Source organism: Limulus polyphemus, unplaced genomic scaffold (genome assembly GCF_000517525.1).
Source record: "Limulus polyphemus unplaced genomic scaffold, Limulus_polyphemus-2.1.2 Scaffold1036, whole genome shotgun sequence".
In the NCBI taxonomy this organism is placed as follows: domain Eukaryota; kingdom Metazoa; phylum Arthropoda; class Merostomata; order Xiphosura; family Limulidae; genus Limulus; species Limulus polyphemus.
In genome coordinates this window covers 151,682-172,312 of record NW_013666646.1, presented here as the reverse complement: position 1 = coordinate 172,312, position 20,631 = coordinate 151,682, and the positions used below count along the sequence as shown (strand labels likewise).

The window sequence follows — 20,631 nt, the reverse complement described above, 5'->3', positions numbered from 1 at the left end:
GTGGCATATGATGTTTAACTATCCAAAATGAAAGATGATGCATGTAGGTTTCCACAATTCCAATTACTGTTTCAATTTAAATGGGAATACATTAAATACTGTGATTGAAGAAAAATATCTTGGTAGTTGTGATAGAAAAATCACTTAAGTCATCTGAACAGTGTATTGTAGCTAGCAGTAGGACTAATAGGATTTTGGGTAGCATCTATAGAAATATTAAATACAAGACAATGGATATTATTGTTTCACTGTATAGATAACTTATAAGGCATTATTTAGAGTTCTGTGTACAGTTTTGGGCTCCCTTCCTCAAGAAGGACATTGAATTGTTAGAGAAGGTTCAGAGAAGAGCCACTAGGATGATACCTGGGATGGTGGGATTGCCCTATGAGGAGAGACTAAAATCTCTAAGTTCTGGAGAGGAGAAGGATCAGAGGGGATTTGATTGAGGTGTTTAAGATTATTAAGAGTATTGATAATATAGATCCATCAAACTTTTTTGTGTTTAGCAATAGAACAAGGGGTCATAAGTTCAAATTTTGACAGTGTAGGAGTTGTCTGCAATTTAGACAGTATTACTTTTCAAACAGGGTGTTTGGCTTTTGGAATGAGATGCCTTTAAGGGTGGTGGAGGCAAAACATTTATCTGAGTTCAAGAAAAGATTAGATAAATACATGAGTAGTAAGTGGTGGTTATAGTTGAGAGCTGGAAGGGACATCCTTGATGGGCTAATAAGCTCCTTTTTGACCCTTTAAATTATATGAATGTATTTATGAATTTTATGAAACATACCATTAGAAGAGACCATACAACTAAGTGCCAACATGATTTATGATGATGTTTACAACAATATGACTATTCCCTAATCAGTCTTTCTTGACTTAATGAACTTCAGAGTCAAAGAATCTCACTTTCTTCTAAATGGAGAGCTTTATAAGCAGATCAGTGGTGTAGCCAAGGCTTCAAGGTTGGTACCACCTTTAGCCAATCTTTTTTTGTGTTTTTGTGAAAAGCAGTGGTTAGAAAATTGTCTACAACAATTCAGACCTCTTAACTATCATGGAATTTAGCTGTTAATAAGGTTATAATTATGAAAGATTTCAAGCATATAAACTGGGAAATTTTAGTCTATTTATGAGGGTGATGAGTTTTTAGAAACTGTTCAGGATTGTCTTCATTGGTTAGGGAATGTATTAGGAACAATGCTAAATGAAATAGGGTGAAGATTGGGGAACATCTGATGCAAATGATCTTTTCTCAATTATATTTGAGCCAACCTAGTTATTTTACTTGCAACCACCTATTAATCTTTATAAGGAACAAGCCTATCTTGAATATTTAAGAATTTTCCCCATTTGATCAACATGCCAAATTAAATCAGTTTCCCAATTCACAGCAGATAATTCTTGTCTCATCCCTTCAGAAAATATTTTCTTTACATTTGTAAACAAAATTTCATTATTTCTTATCTCCATGTGCAGCAAAATACTACAAAGGATGTAAAGGATGAAATTAAGTGTAAGAAGTTTAAATTGACTGCAATCATGGAAGACTTGGAGGATGCTAGAAGGTCAAGAGAATTGGTCAAATGGTAAATTAGGAAATCAAAAAAGCGTATGAAAAAAGGTTGGCTGAAAATATAAATAGTAAGGATTTCTTCAAATACATTAAGGGTAACAAAATGTTAGGGTGGTAGTAAGGACTTTGAGGGATGATTCAAGAAGGCTAATATCTGATGATGATGGGATAGCTGGGTTATTAAATTCTGTTTTTTTCTTCAATTTTTACAAAGGAAAATTTAAGCAATATCCCTCATCCTGAACAGTTGCTTGATGGAAACAAGATTATATGTACTAACCCTTATGAAATCACAAAGGCAAAATATTAGTTAAACTAAAAAATTTTTATAATTATCTGGAGTATAGAAGTTGTTTTTACTAATAATATTTCTATCAAGATTGAACAAGACAATCACTTAATTCTGAGCTTGTTAAGAAGTAAAATTGGGAAGTTTAAAGAGTGATAAAGTTTTTGAATATATTATAACATATGCTTTGCAAGGTCATTTAACAAAGTTTGAAATTTTGTTTGATAGTCAGCATAATTTCACTAGGGGAAATTCCTGTCTTACTAATCTTTTGACATTCTTTGAAGAGTTACTGCATCTCTGCAGGTGTGGAGAAGAGTTTGGTTATTGGATACAAAACTGGTTGAATCGGGGAAAGCAGAGAGTTATTATAAATGCAGTGGAGTCAAGCTGGATTCAAGACACAAGTGGGATACCTCGGGGCTCAGTTTCAAGACCTTTGCTCCTTTTAATTTACATCAGGGACATAGATGAAGGAATGGTCAATAAATTATTTACTTTTACTGATAGCATTAAAGTTTTGAGTTGCTGTGAGGAGGCTGCTGCTGCTTTACAAAATGAATTTGGGTTATTTGGTGAGTTGGGCAAATAAATGTGCCCCCCACCCCCCCAGTGGCACAGCTCTATGTCTAGAAACTGGGTTTTGATACTCATGGTGGATAGAGCACAGATAGCCCATTATAGCTTTGTGCTTAACTTCAAACAAACAAGTAAATGTCAGATGGCTTTTAATTATAATAAATGTAAGATAATGCATGTGGGATATGGAAATTTGAATTATGAGCATGATTTTAATGGGAATAACCTTAACAATGTTATAGAAGAAAAATGTCTTGGTGTTCTGGCTGATTAGTTTCTTAAGCCATCCAAGTAATGTGCTGTTACTAGTGGCAGGGCATATAGGGTTTTAGGTTGCAGCTACAGAAATACTGAATACAAGTCTAAAGTGAATATGATGTTATTATATAAGTAATTTGCTATATGACATTTGAAGTACTGGGTTCAATAATTGTTGGAAAAGGTTCAAAGGAGGGCTGATAGGATAATACCTGGGATGGAAAGGCTCTCATGCAAGGGTAGGTTAAGATCTTTGAAGTTGTTTCCACTTGAAAAAAAAGAAGAGTTAGAGGAGATCTGATTGAGATGTTTAAGATTTTAAAAGAAATTGATAGTGTTAATCCATCTTTTTTTTTTAAATAGTGAGTATTGTAAGACTAGAGGACAAAAATATAATTTATGGCAGTGAAGAAGTCATCTTCAGCTAAGACAGCTTTATTTTTCTAACAGGGTCGTTCCTTTGGAATGGGTTACCTTCAGAGATGGTAGATACAATTTTAAATTTAATGGAGTTTAAGGAAAGGCTTGTAGTAAGTTCTAATCCTTCTGGTGGAGGAGAAGAGACTGTTCATGATTTGCTTTTAACAAAGAGATGGTGATTAGATGTAAAGTGCAGATATCTTTCAAAAGTGCAATGGTTTTCTGTAAACATATGTAGTAAAGATCCAGTTCTATTGGTGGAGAAAAAACGGTTATAAAAGCAAGAGTAGTGAAGTGTAGATACCTGTCAGTGCAATGGTTTTCTGTAAACATGTGTAGTAAAGTTCCAGTTCTATTGGTGGAGAAAAACGGTTATAAAAGCAAGAGTAGTGAAGTGTAGATACCTGTCAGTGCAATGGTTTTCTGTAAACATGTGTAGTAAAGTTCCAGTTCTATTGGTGGGTACATAATAAGATCTTCTATACAAGCTTGTATACAAGCAGTTTATATAACACCAATTCAGTTTACTGTGTACGTTAAGAAAAATAGTATCCTTCATTTTCTAGATATTCTTCTCCACCAATAGGACTGGAACTTTATTACATATGTTCACAGAAACCATTGAACTGACAGGTATCTACACTTCACTACTCTTGCTTTTATAACTGTTTTTTCTCCACCAATAGGACTGGAACTTTACTACATACATTACTGTTTACTGAAAACCATTGCACTGACAGGTATCTACACTTCATTACTCTTGGTTTTATAAAAGTGAACCGTTTTTTCTCCACCAATGGGGTAAACATATGTAAAGTCAGCTTTTAATTAAGATAAATTAAAAATCAATCTACAAAACCAAATAATTTGAAATTTTTACTTTTAAGTATAGAATGAAATGCTTTGCTGTGTGTTTATATTAAGTTTAAAGTTAATTTTATAAACCATGGAAATGAATTAATGTTTCTATAATAATGGTACTTTCAATGTTTTGTTTTAACTGCAAATAAAGTAAAATATATCAGAATGAATGTAAATTTTAATACAGTACCTTCTAATTTTGGAAACGTGCCAGCAGCTCAAGCTTGATGTACTATAATACACTGAGTAAATAAAGTGACAAATGTACCTGTTTTTAAAATTCTAATGTGATCTTAAAATAGTGAAATTTGTCATCTCCAATTATTGAGTGTGTAAGTACTTTAATTGTTTGTTTTGTTTTTGACAGGAAAAGTGTTTTTACTTTACCCCCCACAATTTAGTGTAATAACATGAATGATTCAAATTTAGCATTATTGTATTGTATAGTTGCTTTTATGTTGAATGTAGAAATTAAATTTCTTATGGAGGATATTTATAGTAATACAATTTGTAACAATTAACAAATTTTCATACTCTCACAAAACCTTTTAATGACATTGATTTTAAGCCTATCGAAGTGTGAGTCATTTATGACATTTTTAAATATTGTTTAGATCCTGGTATTTGATATGAGTTCCCTTTTGTATTTTTTTTATTATTTTAGAGTAGTCTGTAAGAATGTAGTTTGAGTATAAATGCTTGATTCATTCATTAGTTAACATTTTACAGAATCTCTATCACAAATAGTAGTGTTTTATCTTTGTTGGAAATTTCATTCAATATATACACATACAACTTATAATTTTGGAAGTCTTGTCATCCATGAAAATGTAAATTTTGTAACTAATTTTTGAAATATAACAGGTCAAACTATCAAATATAGTCTTTTGCATCCTATTGATCTAATTGTTCCAAACTTCTGTTTTATGATAGACAATATTGTATTTCCTAGTATTATAATTCTTCAGTGTGTGTTAGAAAATCTATGTTTAATATGCTATCCATTTATCTGAAGGATCAGAAAGATGCTAACACATCAGGTGACCAAAATTCTGAAAAATCAGCTCAGAAGGATCATAGCCCAGAATCTAATGCTCACAAGGTTAGTCTTTAATTGCTGTTTAAGTTGTATTCCTACCCAGACTATTTAATCCAGGCTAAACTGTAGAGCATATGTTTTACTTAACTGTGAAGAAAACTTTATTATCCAGTGTGCTATCATTCTTAATTACATTTGACTTTTTAAATGTTTAACCTTGACATTCCTGAAATGAGCAGTGTAACATCTAATTATCTACATGCATTAATCCCAAATTTTTTAGATCTGAAAAATGAGTCGAAGTAAAAACATAGAACATGAATTACAACAACTTTATAATAACATAAGTAATATCCAGATTCATTTATATTCAGGATTTCACTACCATTATCACATTTTGCAAAGAATAGAATTTCCCTTGTTCATTTTTATTTCTTCTTCTTGCAGGCATTGTTGAGTTTTCCATGTAATTCTTGCATAATAATATTTCAATTGAACATTAAACAAATGAAACCATTTTGAATTCCTAAGCATAATTTGATATATTCAGGCTAGAATGTTCTTCCCTCACAAACCATTGTGGCAAACGTTTTCTTTGCTGATTTAACAACACAGAAAAATTACTTGCCACTACTCAGAAGTTCTTCATTTTATAAAGAGAATGGTCATTCATTCTCCCATTCAATATTTGTTGAACGATAATGGAGATAAATCTAAAGATGCATTGTTTTCTGACATTGGTAATATAAAGACACAACTTGCCCCAATTCCATAACACGTCATTTTACATTTGTTATAGTTTTAAAAATGTTTACATTTTATGAAGTTAGACAGTAACTTAAGAAATGAAGACTTCTTGGACATAAAAAAAATATCTGTAACTTTGTGATTCCCTAACTAGTAACATAATATTATGTATTAACTCATATAGCATAGACTTTAGAAATATAATTTCTTAGACACAGTTTACAATACTCTCATCTCATTTTTATCACATAGTAGAGTTTTTGCTATAATGAACTGCACCTGGCTGTTTCAAGAGAGGACAATATTACACTTGCTATTCTGAAGCTTTCTTCAGGTTGTTCTTACATAGTTTATTTATAATAATACTCTGGTGAAAAACGTTTTTCATTTAACTGGTTCATATTATATTTTGAGAAGGTTAATAATAGTGATTTTATACATTAATACTCAAAAAATGTTTCTGCTGATGCTCACCATTTGTGCATTTGGTGAAAAAAATATTTAGGTAAATAATTTTCATATAATTTTTTTTAAGGAGTTAATCTGAACCTTTCATACTTAGCAATTCACTAATGTCAGGACCACCACACAGTCACCTTTTTTTTAAATATGCAGTATTCCCCATTGATCTCATATAAATCAAATAGATTGATGATCATATAATTAAAACTTGTTTTAATTTAACTGGTAATGGTAATAATGTGTTTATTTAAAATATATGACATTTGCAATTAGAAATAATTAGCTAAGTACCCATTGAATGCATGAGAAAGACATAGATGCCCCATGAGGTGACATAGCAGGGTCAGATCCAAACTTCAACCCCACCATGGCACTTCCTTTGGTGTTATAAGGGTACATGTCAGTGTTACAGTGAATGTCTGTATGACTAGCTTCACTACTTTGCACCACCCATAAAGCCACTAAAAAGTAATGTAGGTTTCAGTAAACTTACACCTCTGAAGTCTAAACATGTAAACCATACCTATAAGTATTATAATGTAGCTTGATTTAAAGACCCAGGGTAATTTGTTAATTTTCACATTTCATGGGTTATACAATATATGATGATTAAAGAAACATTTCTATAGAAGTAACCAATGTACCTATAGGAATAGAAATCACAGACACAACTCTTTATCTGACACTGTACAAGGACGGAGTATTCAACCCCATTACCTGTATAATTAGTGAGCTGATTATTAAAGCAAAAGCTTGTACTCAGACTGGTGAAATGTACCTTGAGCAATGTATGTATGTCAGATGACTTAGAGGGTCAGAATCCTATTAGATCCTATATAATGGTTGGAAATTGGTGACCGCTTGTAGTTTGACCCATCCTTGCCTGCTTGTATATTCTGTGTGCTTTGTAAATAAATGAATATTGTTCTTACTCTTCTGAAGTTTATACTACTGTTGGGAATAATTATATGTACAAGAACACAGAGCAGAGACATGCTAAAACACCACAATTAAGAGACAGAAAGAAAATAACTCAGTTGGAAAAACTTCTTCACATTTGGTGGCAGCAATGGGATCCATAAATCATTGAACCCTAACTTCAAAGATTCTAGAGCAACAAGTTTAGAGAGGAAAATGGAGGGTTGGATGACATTAGCCCTTAAACAGTCATGTTAACCTGGAAGGTGGAAGAGTCTATTCAAAAGCTGTCTTCCAGAAGATATGAAAAAGTGTTGTTACAACTTATTTATTTTATGCATTGACTGTCACCAGACAGTCTAAGAAGTCTTCTTGTTGTATTGACTAACCACCAAAGAATCTATTTGGTTGATGTTTCTGGGCCCATAAAACTCATAATTGTGGACTTTTAAGTACACTAAAAAAGTAGGAAAAGTTAATAACTTTGTGTAGAATCAACACATAAGTATCCAACTAAGTAACTCATTAGTGTCGTAAGAGCTATTTTGAGTTATATATATTTCTTAACTTTGTAACTTACTTTAAGGGATGTAAGTTAGCAAACAATTGATCTGGTACTTATATGTATAATATTTTACAAAACTTATAGTAACACCTGAATAAGAGTGACAATTGATTGTGATGATTGATTTAATAAAAATTTTAATCACTAACATTTTTTTGCATACTGAGAGTTGTTTACACTACTGAACATGGAACTTATATTTTTAACACCATGACTTATTTGATCCATTACAATCACTAGATCAATTGGCTTCTCCAATTAGCACTTAAACTCTTAAGTTACTTCACCAGTTACTAAACAGCTGTATAACCACACAATTACAATAATGAGACAGCTAGGCTGACAACAGTAATGTACCTACATGTGAATCTGTAATTATACACAATTATATACATATGGCTGCTGGTAAAAACTTGGATAAAGGTATCTTGAATACATTAATAGATGCTGAGCAGATGAATGTTGAAAGGGAAAAACAATATCAACAGAAATGTATAATAAATGATTTTGTAACTCCAGAAGAAATATAGATGAAATGGACAAAGAGTAGGTTTATAGAACAACAGATTACTAGCAACGATGTTTGAGGTCAGAAAAAAATAAGCAACAACTAGACAATTAGAGCAACTAATTTATAACACTACCAGTGACATGAAAATGTTCATTCTGGAAAGAAAACTGATGAAACTTAATGAATCACTCCAGCACAAGATTATGTGGATAGTTACCCAAGATATACTACAGACAAGAGAATTGCCCCAAGTCCTGTCAATTGAAATATCAGAATTTAAAATATGCTGTTGAGTAAAGGTAACCTGAGGAAAAACTTGCAAGGCACTGCTGTCTTGTTATAATTGTGGATAGTTAAGCCACGGACAGACTGTGTGTATTAATAAGCCCTCCAAGCAAGGCACTGCTATCTTGTTATAATTGTGGATAGTTAAGCCACAGACAGACTGTGTGTATTAATAAGCCCTCCAAGCAAGGCACTGCTGTCTTGTTATAATTGTGGATAGTTAAGCCACAGACAGACTGTGTGGATTAATAAGCCCTCCAAACAAGGCACTGCTGTCTTGTTATAATTGTGGATAGTTAAGCCACAGACAGACTGTGTGTATTAATAAGCCCTCCAAGCAAGGCACTGCTGTCTTGTGTGGATGGTTATGTTAATGGACAATCAACTATTATGTTGCAAGATAGTGACTATAACCAGACAGTTGTAAGAACATCATTGGTATCATTACCTGATTATTTAAACTGTGCAGTAAACCTAACAGTTGCTGATGGACAGGATGTTAGAGTGCCCCTTACTGTTGTGAAGCCAGAAACTCCTTGTTCAAGTGGAGAGCATGTCATACGTGTTATGCTGAAGTTGCCCTTTGATGTCTTACTTGGATATGACTATGATAATGAAGTAAACCATACCTATAAGTACTATAAAGCTGCTTGGTTCAATGACCCAGGGTAATTTAGTTGTTAATTGAAAAAAGTTAATTCCAAGGTGATACACACACATCTGCACACAGGAAACTATCCTCCCTGTGCATCTATCTTAGAAATTTGCATGCCACTAGCCTTCAGACAGCTCCCACAGCTACTGCTTAATAATGTTACTATGCAGTAAAAACCCTCCACCAACAGTAGGGCGACACAGCCTCCCTGTATACTAGCTTCCTCTCTAATTTTGCACTCGCGATTTTCATTCTATATTTCAGTGCTGGATGCAACAGACATGTTTTTTCTTTGTCAATTTAACAAGATTTACAATGTTTAAAGAACCTCATTTCCTTCTTCTTTGTTTCTGAAAACTGTGAACACTCATTCATTTAACATCTTCTACTACTTGTTTGAGCATCTAATTTCCTCACACAGGTTGTGTAACAGTTATGGCTTATGGATGTACGTTCCCTGGGATGATATGGTGGCCATTGGGAATAGGGTAGTGGGTTTCCTTATACTGCCAGGAAATTCAGGTCCATTTCTTTCTTCAGGTGTTCATTCCCATCATTTGTGGGGTGATTGAGGAGAATAAATTTGATGGTCCTTTAACTGCTTAGGCTTTGGGAACTTCTTTCTCTGTGGAAGATAAACTTTCTTTCATTCTTTGTCCTTGATTTATTAGGTATGCATCATTATTTAAATTATATTTCACCAGTATTATTAGCATAAGTTTTCCTCCAATACCGGGGGTAACCCACTACTTCTATCTTTAACTGATCCCTTTTAACACACTACGTTACCTCTCCTCTCTACAACTTCCTGTCTTAGGTTCCATTGAAATTCATGGGCAATTCTCATTCCTTTCACTCCTCCACTGTGGCCATTCCACTTCTATCATTACTCACATGACTCCTATCTCCTGTTTGACTTCTTTCCTCCCTTTCATCAAACCCTTTGCCTAGCCTTTTTTTTACCTGAAATTTGGTGGTATTCCTGATTTTATTGAATCATATGCTGATGCTGCCTGCCATCAATTCTAGCTTTTGTATGTTGTTTCCACATTGTCCCCAATCCTACCTCCACTTTGTACCTGGTCTTAGTCCCTGTTTCTCCATCTTTCGATTTCCAATTTCCTCTTCTACCTGGTGTCAGACATTTTGAGCTCATTGGTGATGTTTCTAGTTGGGTTCTGTAGGTACCCAGCTGTCACAGTTTGAGCTCTTTTCTGTGCACTCAGTTTTTCTTTCTATTTTTTACCCCAAGACTTCTGTCCAATTCCCTTACCCTTTTCCTTTCTGCCCACAGTTTATTTCCTTTCTCCTTCAACTTTCATCTATGTTCACTGTCTCTTCATCACCACTTCTACCAATTCCTCACTCCCACTCTATAACTTGTTCACTGGAGAGGTCAACTCATTCTCTGCTGGGATCAAACTTCTCTCATCTGCCTGCCAGCTGTGGACCTTGCAGTCACTAGGAGTCACAACTTTCCTACTCATTATGCATGTGAGGTTTAGCATTTGGTGAGCATGGCTTCATGGGGACTACTTTATTGCTTTGGGTCACACATATGTACCTCCTCTGTTGGTCCTTGCATGACCAGAAGTATGCCTCACAGGATTTTTTTTACCTCAATGGTTCTCCTGTTTCTTCCTCCATTCTAGTATTTGTATGGGTGGCTGGATAGATCCAATATCACCCTCTGTGTTCCATTACCTCCACCCACACTGGTCATATGCCTCTTCATCTATGCTTCCTTCTCTTGTTGGGGAGCATCCCTGAATTTCAGTTTTACATCTGGCACAAGGACCTCTAACGAGTCCTCTTTCCATATTATTTGTTATGTTCCTTTCCAAAAACTCCTTAGAATTTCCTCTGTTAACCACCTTGAGGGCAACTGATCCAGAACCCCTTGCTTTCAAACCCTGGACCTTCCTTCTTGGACCAATTCTCCACAGGTTGGTTTCCTCACCTCAGTCCTGGCTATTACTGGTCTGGTTTTATACTTTTCTTAATGCTCACCCCCCTTTCCAACCTTTACCTTGTGTCCTAGTCTTGACTGAAGATGCTCTTTGTCGTTTCTTCTTGGTGGTACCCCTCTGGCTAGCTTAACAAAGATTTCCTCTTCTATGCCATCTAACAATCCAAACCCTTTTTCTCCTGCCACTTATATACACTATTGCTTCAACTTCTTAAGTCTCCTTTTCATCATGGGGTCTTGTTCTTCCACCGTAATATGTGAATTAGGCCAGTCCATTGCCCATTGAACTGGACTATCTTATCCGGTTATTCTTTCATTTCTCATTGTGCCCGGCATGGCCAGGTGATTAGGGTACTTGACTCACAATCTGTGGGTTGCGGGTTCAAATCCCCATCCCACCAAACATGCTCACCCTTTCAGCCGATGGGGGAATTGTAATGTGATGGTCAATCCCACTATTCTGCTAAATTAGGGATGGCTAGCATAGATAGCCCTCATGTAGCTTTGCACAAAATTCAAAAGCAAACAAACAAACACTTCTCATTTCAGGCATCATTCCAGACTTGTCTTCACCATTATGCCTGCTCAATACGACAAATTGTTTCCTCTCTTCTTCTTGCCACCTTCTTTTATTCCTTCCTTATCCATAGACACACTTGACCTGTTTCCATGCCCAACCAGGACCTTGGTGTCATCCTGCATGCTCTTACCTGTGCCAATTCAAGCCATTGGCAATCTACACCTCCTACTGCCTTCAATTTAGACATATTTCTCTTTCTTCTCACTTGTGCTTGCCATTAACCAATTCTTTATATTAGCAATTTGTCCCATGCCCTTTTTTATCATTCTCATGTTCTTACTTCTTCCCTCAGATCCTTCCTGCCTTATTCTTCAACCACTCATGGAGAAGACTTGTACCCTTCTCCTCTCTCACTTCCTCCTATTTCACTCTTCTATGCTTGTTTAGAGTTGGACAAACTCTTCTGTCCTGTTCTTGCTATTTGTTGCTACTTAGCTCATACCTTCCTTCCACTCTAATTTCCCTGTGATTTCTCTTCTTCCAGGGACAAATCTCCTTCTGCCTTTATTGGTACTGTCTACCAAATTCTTTGTTTGGTCTCCTCCTCAGTGGAGGTTATTGCTTGCCGATGGTCCATTTTTCATCACTCAGTCTCTTCACCATCTGGCTGTCTTGTGTCCAGAGGGTCACTGCCTGCCTCTGTTTGTCATCTTACAAACTACCCATCATCTTTAGACAGGTGAGTACATTCCTTTGGCTGGTGGTGGTGCCTCTCAGGGTGCACTTATTTCACAAAATTCTGCATCGAGCCAGGAAAATAGAAAGTGCTCCTACAATCTTCTCTGGCTCCATATATGCCCATATTGAGATCTGGTGTTCCACAAGACCACTTGAGGTATCCTTATGGTATATTCTGATATATGTTTACTGTCCAATCCAGACTGAACTATCATGGAAAAAGCCAGCACCAGCCTGCTTCCCTGGCTTGTGCTTGCTGGCTTTTCAAAATAGGTTTAGGTGGTCACCCATTGCACTGTGTACATTAAAGACCTTTCCATTATGCATCCAATGGAGGTCTGGGCATTATTTCCAGGCCTTCCCGCTATAAATTCCTCCCTCTTTTTCTTTGAGTGGAGCAAGGGAGACCCTTATCATTTCCTAGCCACTGGGATGGTGAATCATGGAGAACCCTCAATGATTGAGACCTAATAGCCAGGGGATTAACAAATTATACCAATCAGTGGTTAATGGGGCTGTGGTGAAACTGTCAGTGTAGCATAGGTCATCCCTCTTATAATTATACTCATAACATGCCACTGTCCTCCTTCCTACTGCTGCCCAGATGTTGGTTTCCTGGCTGGTCTGGTGTTGGTTGTGTACTGGGTCTGTACACATGTGCTTTTCCCTTCTGCTTCCTGGTCATGAGGTGAAGACAGTTGGGACCCTCCTCTTACTCTAAAATAGAAGGTGTGGTTGTTGTCCATTTATCTTATATTCTGTCTTAAACCTCTAGTTCTTGTGCAATCTGGTTTGTTCAAAGATACACCAAAAGAAGAATGTGAAGAAGGAAGAGTCTTATTTCGGTCATTTTATCAGATTTACGGTTGTATGAAGAGAGTTCATCATGTGCATGATAGCACACAAACAACAAGAGACCATTTGCTCCTTCAAGGTTGGCACTGAATCCCCTCCTCCCCCCAAAAAAGTAAGTAAAACCACCCCTTGTATTTTTTCAGAAAACCATCTGTTATTTTTACTCTTGCAAGTGCTGGCTTCTACCATTACTGATAGCAGCTCATTCCATAAACTGTTAGAAAAATAAAACTCTCTTAACTGAAGCTAGCTTGACTTTTGTACATTTTAAACTTAAGATGTATCTTCTTCCTTTAGGTTTACACTTCTCACATGACACATTTGTATTTCTTGCTAATATTACTTTATTGTGAATCTTATGAACTACTGAGTAAGCAATGTGGCCAAACATTATTTGTTCCATAACTATAAGGAGTCCAGTTGCAGTGAATAATGTAATTTCTCATGTGTAATTATGCAATTAGCTCTACTGAACCTGTTGCACTTTCCTTGGATGTGCATAAGGTTAGTCTAGATTTATAGAATGACAGATTTAACATTTTAACATAAACAACAGTTTTTATGAGAATATAGCCAATGGCATCTTTTAACATGTATCCTATCTTGTAATGATAAACAACATACTAAAGACTGAAGCTGTTTAAAGAAAGTGTCTTTATTTTAAAACATTTATGCAAAGTAAGAAAATATTACCTTAAAATGCACAAGTGAGCCTACATATTATTCAGTACACATGGAAAAAATAAAGAAGTGGCAATAGACAAGTTCATTTATGTAAATATACCTTATCGTACTTTTGTTACAGGTGAACACCTTCCATAGGTAAATATTTAATTTTTATCCCTCACTTGTATCCAGAGTTTCATTCTTATAGATCCCTTGCCCTTTAAACTTAATGCAAAAATCTGTGGTATTAAGCCACTTAAATTACAAACTTCTGATACAACATGTAAAAGTGACATATTTATGAATATCTTATATGACATTTCATCTGTCAGGAGGAATGAAGAGGTATTTATCTTTATTTTTTGAAATTGTTAACAAAGGTAAATTGAAGCATGCATTTTTGACATGATATTTTTACAATAAAATTCAGGGTTATTCATGGACTGTAGGTAGAAAAAATAGTATCTCATGAGAGAAAAACTGAAATGTACCAGAATTTAAGTAGATTGATTAAACTTTAAAGTGGCACAACTTGCAGATTTTATTGGTCAAATTCATGTTTTGTTAATAACAGCGTAAGTTGTGTGAATTTTTGCATTTAACAAATATTTCCTCTAGTGCACCAACTCAGTTTAATTTTATATTTCATCACTACTTATAAGTTTAATTTACCAATAATGATATGACAAATGGCTCGAGGTAGCATCTGTCAAACAATGTTCATTTGGTATGTGTTACAAAATTCTTAATAAAGTTTTGTAAATTTGGTTTCATTTCCATACGTATGTATTTTAAACTGACAAAGCTATCCCCACGAGTAAAGAATGTCACTTGTTTTGTGAACTGTTAGTCCACATTTTGCACATCAATGAAACCTTGTAGAATTAATGTTGTTTCTACTTTTTGTTAACTGATTGAAATGTTAATAAACCTTAGTTTTAGATTTATTTTAATTTTTGAAAAATAGAAGTTACTTAAGGTTCTTTATTAAAAACTTATTATTTATGTGTATGTATAGTTTCTTCATTCTTTAGAATATTTAGTATCTTTGAACTTATCAAATTGTGCATTTTATTTCTTTTTAGATTGGTTGTTGAATTGAGAACTGTATTGCTTATTAGACATCACTTTCTATTTGTGTTTTGCTAAACTTTCGCTAACTGTTGATAAAAACCTAAGTCTAGTAATTAAGTGAAACATGTTTAAAATAATATCTTGGTTATGGTTTCACATGAGAGGAATTTATAGCACTGGCCAAAACACAAGGTCTCATCTCTCCAATTATGGAGTCCTGTCACAGCATGTTTGTTAGTGCAATGTTCAGATAGCATGTCACAATCCCTAATTTCAAACCAGTGACCACAGGGAGACAACCTACTGCTATTTGTTTATTTGTTATATGATTATTTTGTATTATTATGCATAATTTGCTGTACACCATATGCCCAATGTAAATAAGAGAAGGAAACACTTTTAATGTAAATAAAATAGAAATCAAAATTGCTAATCACTGTTCAATACTATAACAACAGGGTGAATAAATACAAGCTCAGCCTAGCATCAACAACCTGATATATCAGTTAGAATATATATAAAAAATTAAGAACATCAATATCTTGATAAATTTAAGAACTAGTCAAGATTAAACAATTATAGCAAATGGTGGAGACTACCTGTTGTACTTAATAATTATTTGTTCTTATTTTTGTAGTTCTTTTCATATCTAAATATGTCCATTTATTATGTGATAAAAAATTCTGAACTTATTTGTGAATAAAATAGCATAGATTTCTCACCTAAGTAACCTCAAGTAACTTTTATTTCATTATGTTAGGTTACTGTTTCTGTCAGTTACATATGTGCCTAAAATCCTTCATTTGTTCTCAAGATGTATTCAGTAACCATATCAGTATATATATATACCATACAGTCAATCCTTTTCACAACATTCTGTGATTTTAACTTTGTCCTAATAGAGTTAGGTACAACGTACACATAGCAACTTCTTCCTCTATTTTATCTTCTCAGTGGTATTCTTATCATAGGTATCAAGCCACATTTTGCTATTATTTTCATGAATAAGGGTTCTTAAATAGCTCTGAGTTACTTCTGTTGGAATATTACCATTATATCCCCTCTCTCCCCTTCAGTGAACTCGTGATCTCAATGATCTCGCCTTGATACTTTGCTCTTTCCTTTGTTTGAGTTTTCTGTGGATACCTTGTACATCACAAGCCTTGCTAACGATCCCACAGCTATTGTGGCTTTCTTTACTCATTCTCAATTACATGATTATTCTGGGTTTTTACCAGCTTTCATCATTGTTATTTAATGCACATTTTCTGCCTGACACTTACCATATCTGGTAAAAAAATTATCATTTACTTCCTAGAAATGTCATCATCTTACAAGTACCTCATTTCACCAGTTACAGTTCTTTTTCAGAGTTATCATTCGAGCATCAAAGGAGATCACTAGTTTTCATACTACTTGCATCATATCATTGTTAAAGTGTCCTAAGTTTGCATAAAGTCTCCAATTGAACTGACAGATAACTTGAATGTGTTGCAAGTTAGACAGTAATAGATAGCATTCTGCAACCTAGAGATAAAAAGACTGCAATTAAACTTATTTGTTGATGTATTTTAATATTTTATGAAGCTTGAAAAAAATAAAGATCTAGTAAGCAGTTTGGAATGGTTCAACTTATAAAATCCCCTATCTAAGATACAAATAGTGTTTCAAGAGGTAAATGTAGTAATGTAAGATTCAAATAATTATTTGGCAATATCGTGCTATTGTAATGTGTTCTAGCAGGTAGCTGGACAACTAGACACCTAAAAAGATGAGGAAGTATGACATTTAGACACCTAATAATTTTAGAGGGGTGTTAAAACTTTGCAATATACTTAAAATGTATATGATTGAGTAAATAAAACTGGTAATGTAATAGGCTTAGATATATACAGTTCATATAATGGAGTAAAGAACATTTTTAAATTCATGTGGTCAGTTTTCTAACCATATGTGTTCATGATAGCATGAAAAACTAAACCATTTCCTCTTTAATGATGTCATTTATGACCAGATAAATTGGATCCCCAAGGCCTATAAGCATATACATACGTCTCTGTGTTCGTTTGTTAATTTTCCAAAGAAATTCTTTCTGAGAAACTTCAGCGATAGTAGTCCTTTCTTAAATAAAACTAGTTTATTCTTTCTCAACTCAACTTTGCAATACACTTAATTTCCACAGTCACTTTAACTTAAACACATGCTATAATTCACAATGATTCACACACATTACTTATGGTCACTACCGCGCTTGACTCAATTGTCCGTCTCTATCTCTGCCTGTCTGCAATTCAAGTTCCGATTAATTGTCTCGCTTTATCTGGCGCGCTTATATACAAGAATAGAGGGCGTCTAGCAAATACTAGATTATTTGTGATGTTCCCTGATCCTTCTAAAAACTCATCACCTGTTACCGCGTCACGTGACTTCCGCTGTCGTAACAATATACATTACAAGTTTAATTTACTTCATTATATGATAGCATATAAAACTATTGGCTATTGTTGGACCCAAGTTAGTCTTACATCAGTAGTTGGAAAGGTTTTGGAGAGTGTGATTAAAAATGCATTGCAGAGTCACTTAAAGCAGTTTGATATAGTGTTAAATAGCCAGCATGGTTTCACTAAGGGAAAATCTTGTTTAATAAATCTTCTGACATTCTTTGAGGATGTTACTGCAAGAGCTTTTTGTGTTTAGCAGTAGGAACAATAGTACAAGGGGTCATAAATTCAAATTTTGGCAGCATGGGAGTTGTCTGTAGTTTAGACAGTATTACTTTTTAAACATGGTGGTTTTTGAAATGAGCTGCCTTCAAGGGTGGTGGAGGCAGAAAATTTAAGTTCAAGAAAAGATTGATTGAATACTTGTGTAGTAAGGGGTGGTTATAGTTGGGAGCTGGAAGGGACATCCTTGATGAGCTAATAAGCTCCATTTTGTACCTTTAAATTTTTATGAATTTATATAGTGTTATACTGGAACATATCTGTTAGAATTATTGTTTCATTTTATAATTAACAAGTGGAGTCTAAATGTCCTACTTCATCATTTTTTTAGGTGTCTAGTTGTCCTGGATTCATTCTGCCATTGGGTGGGTTCTTTATGGATTATTTGGTAAAAATAATGCCAAATTCAGTCCACTTAATGATAATAAATTTATTTATTCAATAAACGTTTGCTACAGCCACATTTACTTGTAGACATTATTTTATAAATAAACTTTTGAAATATAAACAGAAACGAATGTAGGCTTAACTTACTTAGCTCTGATTCATAAACAAACATGCTAACTCACCAAGTAACTCAGTAATGAAATGGATGTGATAACTCTCACTACTAACATTGAATAATTTTTCTTACACTGAAGTAACTCCATCATCACTTATTACTCATATGTATATTGTACCTTTTTTCTAAATATTCCACAAAGCTTCTCAATTCTTAAATTTCACAAACTTTATAGGCCTTAAAGTCATGCACCTTTTAGCAAACATCCAAACTAAAATGTTGAAAATATAGCTTTCAACAATACCTAACTTGTGTGTGTATATATATGTGTGTGTGTGTTGCCATCACATATATTAATAATATATTTTGATTTTATTGCTGCAAACTTTCAAATATTCTTTTTACTTCACTGTTTACTTTTGTTAATAAGACAAATTGTACTACATCATATTTTTTTATATTTTCCAGTCTAAAACCTGTAATATTCTGTAATATACAACATTTGGTAAGGAGCTGTTGAGAGTGCTGTAGTAATTATCACCAGGAAGGATATTGGATCAACAACAGTTGTAAGTGCCAGAAGATGGACTCAGCAAGAAGGCCTCTATCAGACACAAACTATTGTTGACACTCTATGTGTTGGATTGTGTCATCTTCCAATCAATAGTGTGTCTGAGGAACATTTAGGAAAATATTAAAACTAATTAAAGTTAATTTCAAAAAACTGTGAATACAGTAGTTGCAGCTAAAATATGTAAAATGTCTCACTTTTTCCAAGTCACATGTACAGTAATATAAAACTGGTCATTGTTTTAAACATGACACTTCTTCCTTACAAGTAAGAACACAGAGTTAGCCTAAACAATTGTATGTAGTTTAAAATATCATAAGCTGGGGTATTTTGTGTTCAGTGATTTTTTTCCCATGGTATTAGATAAACTGTAGATTTTTAGGTTGTGTAGGTTTAGATGTACCTGATATTACATAGGTTACAGTGGTTTAGAGATATGAACTTTGACCACAGATTCACATAGTATGATTTTTTGTAAATACATTATTAGACCATGGTTTCACAGACTGATATTTTGGAGATGCATGATTATATTGTGTTTTCAAATGCCATGATCTTTGGAAATAAGTTATTAGAATATGAATTTAATCTTATTTAGATTGGGATTTAAAGTGTGTACCAAGAAGCTCCATTAAAATCTAAAAAAATGTAATTTCTCAGTTACTGTTTTAAATTTTGATTAGTATCAATCAGTGTTTTCATTTTCTTTGTTTTTGATATATTACCACAAACTGCAATAGTTATGTATTATACTAGGGCTTTTACTCATACTTCTTTTGTGATAGGTTATAATTTAGCTTATTTTAAGTTCTTGTCAGTTGTATAACAAAAAGAAGAAAACTGCATGTTTAATAAGCTAAAAATTATGACAGTGTGAATAGTGCCATGAAAGGAGTAAATTTCTTCACCAAATCCTAATGTGGATTTATCTGTAGTCAACTGTTATGTGTTGAACAGCATAGAGAAGAGACATACAATATGAGTCTGTTGAAATGTAGCATAAGAGATTAAAAAAAATGTTGTACAATTTTAAAATAAACAAACTAATAATCTTGTTTGAAACAAAATAGTCCAAAAATAAATTCTTGTTAATAACTTGCTGGCACTTATACTAATAAATATTGAACATTTAGTTACAATTAACACCCTTGTTTGAGTTGTGGGTGGCACATTAATGCCTATAATTTATTTACACAAATGCTCCTGTTGTTAATATCTTAACAGTTTTATTCTTTAACATTAGTAAACATTTATAATTTTATAGCATTGAAAAAGTTAGTTTGTTTTAAATTTGATTGAAGTTGGTGCATTTTTACTTATTTGAAAGTACAAAGAAATAAATATTTTAGAGTAGTCAATTTATTAGGAATCTGAGTTCAAGGAAATAATGATTAAAAGGAAGTTAAAATTAAAAACAGCTAAAATTGGATTGAAAAAATACAAGAACTATATTTAGGTACCATTAGTGTGCCATAATCAGGTACTATACACAACAGAACAAAACATTTAAATAGACTTAAGAGTATAATGTACAATAGAGTGTAGGGGACTTATGAAGACTATGATCATGTTAAGTTTATATGTTACTCTTTAAAGTGTTTTCCCTGAGACCTAGTATATATATATATATATATATAAAGGAAAAAATTTAGTTTTTTTTATTTCCAGTGTGATTGTCAGATTGTAGTTGAGACAGATTGACCATATAACATACCCTCACTTTTTTTCTTGGAATAGCCATTATTCGTGAAAATCTCAAGGTGTTAAAGTTCTTTGTCTAGGTAGAAAGAGGAGCATGTATTCCTAGCTCTAGATTTTAGTGGTTTAGCAATACCAGTTTTGACA

The 20,631-nt window shown here is 33.7% G+C and overlaps 1 protein-coding gene across 1 annotated transcript in view; it reads left to right on the top strand.

The window, feature by feature from the left end:
* Positions 1-20,088, top strand: part of LOC106461811 (X-linked retinitis pigmentosa GTPase regulator-like) — a 150,846-nt gene extending 130,758 nt beyond the window's left edge. Inside the window, exons 17-18 of the mRNA XM_022388887.1 lie at positions 5,002-5,088; positions 18,684-20,088. Coding sequence (XP_022244595.1) covers positions 5,002-5,088; positions 18,684-18,707 — 111 coding nt within the window. The 3' untranslated portion in view covers positions 18,708-20,088. The remainder of the gene's footprint in view (positions 1-5,001; positions 5,089-18,683) is intronic.
* The last annotated feature ends 543 nt before the right edge of the window (positions 20,089-20,631 follow it).